The sequence below is a fragment of the Poecilia reticulata genome, linkage group LG2 (assembly GCF_000633615.1).
Source record: "Poecilia reticulata strain Guanapo linkage group LG2, Guppy_female_1.0+MT, whole genome shotgun sequence".
Lineage (NCBI taxonomy): Eukaryota > Metazoa > Chordata > Actinopteri > Cyprinodontiformes > Poeciliidae > Poecilia > Poecilia reticulata.
The window spans coordinates 20,204,420-20,216,223 of record NC_024332.1 but is presented as its reverse complement, the minus strand read 5'-3'; the positions used below and the strand labels follow the sequence as shown (position 1 = coordinate 20,216,223).

The following is an 11,804-nucleotide window of genomic DNA, read 5'->3' as shown; positions in this document are numbered from 1 at the left end:
AACAATGAGGAAAATAAAAATTAAATATGTTATTGTCCCCTGCTGGTATATCATTGTAATTTCAATATTTGGTGGAATTTTTGCATTCTTGTCTAGATATATATTATATATATAAATAGATATTCTCATCAAATATGGTAAAATAATAGGAATATTTATCTGAATTAAGCAGTAGTCGTTTTGTCTTGACAAAACTAACAACTAACAACCTAAAGAGTTTTTAATTTATTTATTCTTTTTTACCTAACGTCTTCTGTGAGATGTTTATGTTTCATGTAATGGAATTAAATATTGCTAAAAAGCCTTATTAGATGAGATCTCGTCATAAGTTCCGGTGCCATCACTACACAATGTGCCCTGTAGCATTTCAGTGAAACTGGGTACTTTATATACAAGAAATTGCTGAAGGAAAGACAGCTGTTGCTGGGATACTCAGAGTGAACTTATTCACGTCCCACAGTTTCATCAGCTGTTTGGTTTTCCTCCCAGAAAAGTTTCTGGAGATGATAACAATATCTTAGGTTATGATCATATTGTATTCAAACCGTTRAKRACTCAACGTTTGTATGGAGGCTCTATGAATTACAAATGATGCTTAGTCCGCTTTAATCAAACTCTAGTTTGTTTCTGTAGAAAGTCCGGTTGGTTTGAGGAGGTGTGCATGTATAATCCAACTCTGATGCGGACCAAAAAAGCGAACTCTTGTTCGCCTAAAACGTTGGTCTCGATTCAGTTAAAGTGAACTCTGGTGCGGTTTGAATGAATATGTGAACGTCAAGCGGACTGGACACTATTCCAAGAGCAGGAAGTGGACTGTAACACAGAGCTTTTTGGGTAAATGCAACCAAAGCAAATAATACGAAAGTCTAGTTCTAGCTGGAGAAATATCTCATAGTTTTTAGCAAAAGACAAAAGAGAAATCAACTGCTAAAATCTGACTCTACTCCAGTTTTGTTTACATTTTGTGAAGAAGAAAGTTGCGCTCAGTGTCTGTAATGGTTTTTATGTTGTTTCCTTCAGTGGTTTCTGGTGAGGCGGGGAAAAGGTTTTGCGATTCTTTTGGTTTGTTTGACAGTGAAGAGYGAAAGTGAACCAYACCAGCTGAAAATGTAACAAATGTTGAAACTTTGATCCTCAATCAAATCAAGTCTGCAGAACTATCAGGTGTGAAAAGACTCTTAATGGGAGTTTTTCACACGCTTTTTAAAAATATTACATCTTTAAAATCCAGCAGCGGAAATCTGTGTCTAGACTCTTCACCATATAGAATTCTTCCTTACAATAAATTGTCCCTGGAGTTATTGCGATAATATTGTTTTGATACAATTTTCAAGTGATATAATCGTAGTGGCTTAATAATAAAAGAACGTATTCTGAAATATAAAAAAAGTTTAACTTCTAATGGACATTTAACTMTGGAACTGGAAGACATTTTAAATGTCCAAGATAAATAAACAAAACAACAGAAACAAGTTAAATTTATTATGAAATCTCTAAACAAAATTGTCCTTCAAGAATCGGCTAGGTTAGACCAAAGCACCAAACTGAGGACTTTTGTCATCCAGTTTTTGGTAGAAAGAGAAAATAAAAAAATGATAAATCATGTAAAGAATTTTTTTTGAGTTTGTTTTAATTTCTTATGCAATTAATTGATAAATTGCTTATTGGGACAGTCCTATCTGTGTCTGTGTTATCATTTTAGGGTTGTTAGTTAAGCAAAAACTGCAGTTTAACTTTTATAACAGCTCAAGTTTGAGAACTGGACATGACCTGATTTTTAAAGTTGAGTTTACTTCATCTAACAGTTATTAAAAAAAAATCACTTTCTGGATTTTTATCTTAGTTTTTTATTACTAGCTGGACAAAAGCGGCTTTAATAACAGCTGAAAGTTGCACCAGACATTAAATGGCGACAAGAGAATGACTTGCAGTTCATAGACTTAATGCGACTGCCGTCCCTGAACTTAAATGGCTGTGATTGGATGTTTTTCTGTGGCAGTGATGGATGAGCCTCGGCGTCTGAATCGTTTCCTGCTCTGAATGGGAATGGACGGGGCCGAGTTGGTTTCTAAAACATATATGTGATTATGTCACACGCTTGTATCAGCAGCCAGACTGAGGAGTTAATGGCTGGAAAAGGTGAAGAGAAAGTCAGAGTTTCCAGGCGGCTTAATGGGAGATAATAGAGGTCTGATTGTAATGTGCTGCAGGATGGATCTGATGTGGGAAAACTGAGAGGAAGCTGTTGAACGAGATTCTATCTGCTGGGAAAAACCAGCTTGCTCCACCACTGTTCAAGCTTTCTTTCTTGAATGCAAAGCTTGCAAAATGGGTATTTGCTTGGAAAAGTCTCTTCTGTTGTTTCAGTGACATGTAGTTGCAAAGAAAATGGAAGCCTTTGTCCATTTTTACTTCAAATTGTACRTATCGGTTGCATTCACAACACTAGCTGTGTTGCCATTGACCATATAATTGCRCAAGTTGGAATTACCAAAATWAATTTGCTTAATGCAAACATGCCAATTTCGACAAAACTCAYTTTGGTTTTCCGCCTGTATTTCAAAAAGCTGCAACAGAAACACTTTTTTCACATCACATAAGTCATGTCAGTTAGTGGAGTTCATTTGTGCAGCACATTTCAGCAWCAAGGCAGTTCCAAGAGTTTACATCATAAGAAAACAAAAAATAAAAAGTCACCAATTTGAGAAACCAGCAACAAACATTACATTTAGTCCAGTGCAATCATCAAAAACATCTGTAGACATCAAATATGGTGGTCAATCATCCATGTATTGAGGTTCCAAGCAGCTCTAAACTGGTGGGTTTTAGTTTTGATTCAAAGGAACTCAGTATTCCAGCTGTTTGCAGTTTTCTTGAAGTTTGGTTTAGATTTGTGGTGCATCGAAGCTGCACCATGTGATCAACAACCAAACGTTACTACTGGCAGAAAAGACGAAGAAGACAACAGGAAGTAGTYGGACAACGATGGTGCTACATGTTTTTTTTTTTTATGACTTTCAAGCTCATTCATATTTGCGTTTCTTATTTGATGGAAATGCCGCAATTGCGAAATTGTGTTTTCTTTTTATCATTAGTGGAATGTTTGTAATGGAAACGCAGCGACTGTCATTGAATTAACAAGGGCTTTCTTACAGTAGCAGCATTCAGACTTTGTTCCAGCAGCGAACATGTAAACCATCTGGCACCGCGAAAGCATGAAGAGGAGTAAAATCAAATGTAAAGTGGGGCGCAGAAGATGAAAGGCAGCACATAAAGGTCTTGGTACAATGTCGTYCTTTATCTTATGCAACAGGCAGCTTTAGGAAATGAGATAAATGGTTTTTGTCGGAGAGGGCAAAGCAGAAAAAGGGATTTGTCTTCAAATGCAGCTGAAGCAACAGGCTGCATGTGTGTGTCTAAATGAGTTACTGAAACAGAGACATCCTTGCGTTTGCTCTTGACTGATGAGGGCTGAAAATAGGATTTATGTTAGAAACAGAAGAGGACGCCTGTAAGCCAGTTAAGATGACTGCAGAACCCATTTCACAGGGAGGAAATGAAAGTCGGTGTTAGACATTAGTTAAAAGGCTTCACTCTGAGAACACAGATAAAAAGGTACCAGTTTTAATACAGTAGAGAGCATAGCTCGCTGTGAAATGTTTAGTTTTGGTTAACTTACCGATTGTCAAACCTTCAGGGATCTGAGTGAGAGTCACACAGTTTCCATCTATTGCTTTGGAGCGAATCAACCAGGCTATGCAAAGCATCATTTTGTCAGATGTTGATGTTACTAGCGACTATAATGAACAGGAAGTTGAAGTTTGGACCAGAAATCTCACAAATACGAAGAGAGGTTTTCAGGAATGTGTTGCTATTGGGAAAGTTGTAATTGATTTGTCAACTTGTTTTGGTCATACTTTGTCCAGAGACCTAGAGGAAGAAATGCAGTTCTAACACAGAAACAGCTGATCAGTCGTAAGAGCTAAAAGTTCACTACATCAGACTTATTTATCTAATGTGTTTCCATCTTTGCTTTAGGACATTGACTCTCTTTCTTTCTTGGAAAAGCTGAAAACCACCTCAAGTTAGCCTAAAATGTGTTTTCTATAGTGGTACTTCAAAATGTGCATTAAAAAATGTGGCTGGTTTGTGTAGCAACGGCTGATAGAACATGGAGTCACCAGATCGGATTGCTTTTCCCCCAGCTGTAACTTACTGCAATGCTTAGCATAGTTTCTCCTAGAAAACCTGCTAAGCCCAGTGGTAAGCACACTGTCCATCGTGTCTTTGCGTCAAMATTTTTTAAAAGTTACAAAAATTCACAGGTGCACAAGCATAATTTGGAAATAATAATGTATGAGGGATGCCACAGTTGGTCCACACCCCAGTTCAATGCGTCAACTATAAACCTATCTTAATYTGTCTTTGTTGTCAGTGTTACTGGTATATAAAAAACTATACTTAAACTAAACTGGTGGGAAGTAAAGCCTGGTGACCCGCCAGGCTTATAATCCACCTGGAGGAAACCCTGGTTAATGATTGGTTAATATTTAATGCATTAGTTGAACAAGTGCGTCATGACAAAAAACAAAGCAAAACGTAAGTCGCTCCTGACTACAAGTCGCTGAAGTATGGGGAAAAAAATGCAATATAGTTTGGAAATGTAGTTACGTTGTGCAGTGCACTGCTGCCATGGCGATATTAACCTCACCTGCTGTTTTCAGATACATTTATCTAATATTTGACCACATGGGGGCACTAATAGAATGATAGCAGAACATTCCTAGACATTCAGATGACGACTAGATGATGTTTCACACGATGGATCTCAGCTCCTCATAATTAGACCCAACAAATTTTTTTTTTTGTTTGTTTGTTTGTTTGTTTGTTTTGCCACCTGTGCCAACATAAGTGGCTAAATCAACATTGTGACAGCAGCTGAAGCAACATATTTTATCTCAGTTGAATCTTGGACTCAACTAGATGTCCCAATAGGATAGTGACTCAAAACACAAAGTGTAGCCTGTTTGGGACAATGCTAGACTTCGGTATATGKACTTATCCTTTCACCATCCCTTCTCCAGAGATGGAACGGATTGATGTTTGTCATTTTTGTTAGGTAATCAAGGGCAATTTAGATATTACTGTATGTCGTCAGGTTTTGAATTGGCCTAATCACTGGCAATTTGCAGTGAAGCCACTAAACCAAGCCAAGTTTAAGTTTGGATAAACCATGAGAAAATAAGTGAAAAAGAAACCAAGTTTATACTTTGAGCAGATATGGTGTCTCATTAGAAAGAACCATTGGAAAATGTTAGCCCAATGTGTAATTTAGCCATGAAATTAACCTGTAAAGTGTGCTTTAAACTGCACATAAATCATTTAGCAGCAGCAGAAAGGACAAAAACTGACATTAATTTGGGAGGTGGAATCCTTTTCTCTCATTTTAAGGGCAGAAAACAGGATTTGCCTTTGACTCAGAGGAGAGCAGTCATAAGCCAGTTAGGAGTTTGAAACAGCCTATTTCACACTGAGAAAATAGAGCCACAGTCACAACAGAAAGTAAAGATTAGAGAGAAAAACCCTAATTATGTCGGCACAACACTTGATTTAATTTACTCATTGCCACAGAGATTATTCTCCTTTTCTTTGGAAGCTGACAAGAAGAGACACCAAAGACTAATCTTTAAGCCAGTTAGAGGAATCAAACGGACGATTTCACACTGAGGAAATGAGACTTCTTCAAGACGTTTAGCTTTGATGTGCAGAATAATGTCAGATTTCACACAAGCTGTTCTTCCTGGCTCTTTTGGGCACTCTTTGAAAATACGTTATTCCCCCCCCAATATTTAGCCTTTCAGGATCCAGCATTTTTAAGGTACACAATAAGGCTGCATTTACACCAGCCCTGTTTTGTCCATTTTAATTAAACTCTAGGTGGGTGTGCTGTGGTGGCGCAGGGGTTAAGCACAACCCACATATGGAGGCCTTAGTCCTCGACGCAGCCGTCGCAGGTTCGATTCCTGGCCTTGGCGATCTTTGCTGCATGTCTTCTCCCTTCTCTCATTACCCACTTTTCTGTCTATTAACTATCAAATAAAGGCTAAAATCTTTAAAAAAATCTTTAAAAAAAAAATTAAATTCTAGTTTGCTGTTTTGAAAGTCCAGTTTATTGGTGAGGTGTGAACACGTAATTTAACTCTAGCGCAGACCTAAAAACCCACGTCTTGGTKCGGTTGAAGTGAATTTTGGTGCGGTTTGAATGCAGTGCGAACTGGAGACTGCTCCAAAAGCAGGAAGTGGACTACAACGCAGGGCATTCTGGGTAAAAACGACCAAAACAAAAGGTGTCTAACACTAGCAAATTGTTCATAGTCTTTTGACAAAGACGTAGAGAAGTCCTACAATTGTTAAAATCTCATGCCACTCTGTTTTTCTTTACATTTTGTGAAAAAGGAAGTTGTGTTCAGTGTGTTCTCCAGAGATTTTTATGTCGTTTCCTTCAATAGTTATTGGTGCAGCGCCCCCACAGGCGAGGAGGGGAACAAGTTCTTCAAATCTTGTGGTTCGTTTGACACAGTGCAGTGTGAAAGTGAACCACACAAGTTAAAAAATGTAATACAATTTTTTATCAGGTGAGGAAACGCACTCAATGTAAAATTTTTGTGAGTTTTGAACTTTTGGATTTGATCCACAATATCCCAAATTCAGGTCAGTCCAGGAATWCACACTTCCTATAAATGTTATTTACTTGATTGTATGTTCTTGTGTTAAGTTGTCAATGGAAACTTGATGCTGAATTATTTGTTGGCAAGCAGACTGACATTGAGAAGAGGTTTTCATGGTCACAGTGTTTACAGAAACCCTCTGTTCCTTTGGGTTTCTTGGCGGCCATTTTTGTTTAGTCATTAATTGAATTGGAAAATGCTACTTGCAGTCGTAGGGAAAATGTGCAATGTATAAATTGTGCAGTTGGTTGTAATTTGTCTTTTATGTACAGATCCGATTTCTTATGTAGCCGTATTTTTCACTTTTGTGTGGAAATGAATAATTTTATTAAATAATCCAGCTCTCTGACCTGGCTCAGACTTTGGAAACAGATTGGTAGGTTGAACGGTGTTGTTGGTCATATTTTACCATTTGAGATCCAGACACCAGTCATGTCACACTAAGAAGTGATTAAAACCCAAATTATACAACTGACCTCAGATTTTCACGGTTTAAAAAAGAAACATCTTGGATTCAAGCGTGTGTGTGAAGGATGTGTTAAAAGGATTTGGAGCACGTTTCATTATTACCGTGGATGGGTTTAATCATGGTTTTCTAGATGGTGTTTTCCACTTGGTTAGCTCTCTGTGTCTCATCTTACAAATTAGACCTTCGCTATAAGGACATGGCTGCTATTATTACACCCTGATCTGCTCCTCCCAGCTGCTTCTTCTGTTTTTCTGCACTGCTTTTGGGTCTGTCTTTTATTGAAATGCTTGTWTATTAAAATTTYACCAAGAAATACGACCGATTATCTTCAATTTGTTTTGTTTTAATCTCTATTCGATACAGAATTTCCTTTAGGAWGTAAGTACATGGAAAAGCTGAACCCTGGACCTCTGTGGACAAATTATTCACGGACATCAGTTGTACTGAATTGAGAGCATCAATGCCACATATAATTCGGTTAAATTTAGGTCTGGACTTTAACTAGGACAATTCTTATACATATAATAATGGTTTATCTTAGCCATTGTACTGTCATGGGTGTCTGCTTAGGGTTGTTGACCTGCTGGAAATGAAACTGACAGTCAGATAAACAAACTTTAAGCATGTTTGTGCTTAAAGTGTGTGGAAACATGAAGGTCAGCACTAAAAGAGAAAACATTTATTTATKTTTTGGTAATTGTGGAGGGCTATTATGCCACTCTAAAACATAAAAAAAATGTAATTATGGAAATAAATTCATAAAATTACAAGAATAAAGTAATAATATTTCAAGAACAAAGTCATATGAAAATTAAATCATAATATTATGAATTTATTCTCATGTTAAAATTATTTCTTTCTCATTATTTTGACTTCTCTCGACTTTGTTCCTATAAAATTATGACTATTGTAGGTTTATGATCTTATTCTTGTAATTTTATGACTTKTCTCAAAATATTATGGATGTATTCTTATTATTTCGACTCTTTTTTCTTGTACAACTTTATTCTCGTAATATGACTTTACTCTCTTAATTTTATGACTACATTCATAATCTTATGTTTTGTTATTTTTTTGTTGGTATGGCCCTTTTACTCTGCCATACCATAATGTTTTGAATTAAAGACTTATTTCATGGGGAATTGTTTCAAGATGTTAATGTTTTGCTTTCTAAACAGTTCATGACTTGTATTTTAAATCTATCAAAACCCAAAGAAAAAAACCATTAGGATGATGATTAAATCATGTTTTTGTTTCTGTAATTGTCGCGCGTCGTCATTCGCCCCGTCCTCGTCTCCGGTTGCTGCGCCTGTGTTGTGTTTCCATCGCCTTTCTCATGCTCGGTCTGTTCCTATCACTCATTTCATTACGTCTCTCCGTCCGTGGATATTTTTATCTGCGTCGGTCCGGGCAACCACTTTACATCTGCAGCGAAGGAATTTCCCCTGGTCCTTCCCTCCTCCATTTATCCATGTCTAATCTTTCACACACACTTTCCAGGACTTTGATGGTCAGATTGGATGACACCAGGAAAACAGATTGTGGAATATCTGAGCTGAGCTAACTGGCACCTCTGCGTTCATACGGTGGATTGAATCCTTAAAAATGTTTTCAAGGTTTGGAAAGTTCTGGATTCCTGCTTGATATTGTTGTGCAATCTGACGTTTTGATTAAAAGCCTGGATTTGGAAAACGTTATTTACAGTTGAAACCAGATATTTTCATACATATAATAAAAATACATTATTTTCTCTCTGTCTAAAGTTAAAAAAGACTGTAATGTTATTAAGGTCAGGTAGAATTACCAAAATTATTTCAATTAGGTAAAAACCAGAAAACTTTACAAGAATTTTGTAAAGGTATTTAATTTAAGCAGGAAGATCACTTAACTTACAGTTTGGTTGGATTGTTTCATTGTAGCTAATATTTATTATTCCTAATGGAGTATTGATTTATTGATCTGTATAACTGATAWAAAGTTTGACTTATATTTTAAAATGTTATTGAAATTGATGTTTTGTTCTCAAACCATTTAGGTGTAGAAGGTGTGAGAGACGTTTAAATAACATTTTGCTTTGTTTAGTTTATCTTTGCTGTAAAATGTAGAATACTATCACAAGATGTTAACGGTAATTAATGATKKTWWWWWAMYWWTWAAWKRAAMYKKWWTTTTTWAAWYYKSSGKKKKTTTTTTCCATTCAAACCTTGAAAATGTTTGAAAAGTGCTTGAATTTCACTGTAGGATAAGTGAACAAACGCTGAATTTAGAGAGAGAAAAATGTTTTTGCAATCTGGAAAAAGCAGCTTTAAAATCTTTGATGTGATTTCGATTGATGTGGACTCTTCCTCCAGTTTCTCGTCGTAACATTGTGCTTCAGATTCATCTACTGATATTTTCCTGATCAGGCGGGACTCTGAAATCATAATGACTACAGTGACAAACAGGAAGAGGGAGCTGTTCAGCCACATCACAGTCACAATGCTTCAGAGACCAAATGCTCACTGTTGATTCTAAAAAAGAAATTATTCAATATTGTTTCCAATTTAAATTCATTTTAAGTAACTTTAAATGCATAGAAGTACAGCTTGTTTCCTTGCACACATGGGCAATCAATCAAAGAACAGAAAACTTTAGAGACWTTTAAATTAAACTTGRCTTAGATTAAAAGTAAATCATGAGTCTCTAGTTCATCTTATGTAAAAACAGCACAAAAACAAAAAGTTATGTATGTAAATGAGATTATGCTTTGTTTTCTTTACACAAAGGGATATTTTAATGTTCAACTTTCAATTTTTGAAAATGTAAATGCAGTTTAGGACTTGCATATCAAGAMAATTAAACATTTAGAACAAAGTTGATCCATCCATCCATTTTCTTTACACCCTTGTCCCTTAGTGGGGTTGGGAGGGTGCCCATCTCCAGCTAACGTTCCAGGYGAGAGGCGGAGTCACCCTGGACAGGTCGCCAGGCAACACAGAGACACACAGGACACACACACACACTCACACCTAGGGACAATTTGGAGAGGCCAATTAACCTGACAGTCATGTTTTTGGACTGTGGGAGGAAACTGGAGTACCCGGAGAAAACCCACACATGCTCAGGGAGAACTTGCAAACTCCATGCAGAAAGACCAGGGCCGGGAATTGAACCCAGAACCTTCTTGCTGCAAGGCAGCAGCTCTACCAACTGCGCCACTGTGCAGCCAACAAAGTTGATGTTTTGCATAATTGGGAAAGTGATGTAAACAAGAAATTTTTAGATTTTTACAGCAAATAGTGAGAAATTTAAAGTTTCAAAGCCATCTTTGTTACATTTCTTGAACCAGAACCRTCATTAAAGAAATAATTGAGCGACTGTTATTTTGAATCAACTTATTAGCTTGTTAGCTTACTTGTTAGCTCCCTTGCTAGCTTGTTAGCYCACGCAGGGAGCTGGCTTGGTCATTTGTTCATGCAGCTGTGGTTTCAGCTGGAACCTTGTTRGTTTTGGTTCAGTTTGTCTTTTTCTTGGGTCATAATAACAATAAGTAAAACAAAAACTAGCAGGTATTTAACAGTAAATTAAAATTTAATAATTTAGCTTTAGCAAAGTTTGAGTTTCTTNAGAACCGTCTCTGACATCACAAACCTGATTCTAAGCTCACATTTAAAACGGTTAAAGGTTATTGAAGGAGCAGTGGTCTTACAACTCTTGCAGTTCAAACTAGTAATTAGAACAACAGAAAATAAGCTGCATCTCCAGTTCCACTTTCTGGACGTGTGTTTTGCTCTCATTATCCTCTTTATACATGTGACAAGGTTTTATTTTAAAAATATTATAGATGTTAAGTTTGTYAAAATTGGTTTATTTATGCTTCAGATTCATTTTATTTAGTCAAATGGCTATTTCTACTGACATTTATTGGTGTAAAAGTTGTGCTGCGCTGCTCTTGACGGTTGGTGGTTACCATAGCAACCAGTAACTGACAGCTCCTCCCCCTTTTCTGTTGCCGTCTGTAACACTGTGTTTTCTTTAAAAGTGCTATATTTTAACACATTTTAGACAAACGGCATTTATATTCAGGGATTTGTTTGTAATTTAGTCATGTCATTTTTAACAGTTATAATTAATGTTAATTTTAGCTGGTCAATTTTATAACCATTAACTGTCGTCACCTGCTCAGCTGTTGCTTTGTAGTTTGTTTAGGGTTATTTATTGTGTTTGATTTATTGTAACGGGGCAGAAGCTGTTGGTTAACAACCAACTTGATTTTCTCTCTTGGCGTAAATTCAGTGCGTCTGTTGTGAAGTCGGCCATGTTGGAGCTCAGACAAACAAAGACGGGTTGCAAACACATAACCTGTGTTTATCACTGTTTTAKTTTTACTTCYCGTCATCCACCCATTCTTCTTCTGCTGTTTGGTTTTCCCTCATCCCTCTCGCCTCCTATYATTAAGCCTGTACTGATGTCCCAGAGGTCGTGGTAAATGGAGCTGCTTTGCAAACACAACACTGCGAGCTGAAACGGATACACACTCTTGAGAATCTGGATCTAAAACTGCACTGCTGCCTCGCAGGCGACGCCGCTGGTTTTAAAAACATACACGCTGTTTACTCCTCATCAGT

At 36.9% G+C, this 11,804-nt stretch overlaps 1 protein-coding gene across 1 annotated transcript in view; it reads right to left on the bottom strand.

Moving 5' to 3' along the window:
* Positions 1–11,718, bottom strand: part of LOC103481235 (FERM domain-containing protein 7-like) — a 33,350-nt gene extending 21,632 nt beyond the window's left edge. Inside the window, exon 1 of the mRNA XM_017309121.1 lies at positions 11,096–11,718. Within this exon, the coding sequence (XP_017164610.1) occupies positions 11,096–11,149 (54 nt within the window). The 5' untranslated portion in view covers positions 11,150–11,718. The remainder of the gene's footprint in view (positions 1–11,095) is intronic.
* Positions 11,719–11,804: the final 86 nt, after the last annotated feature.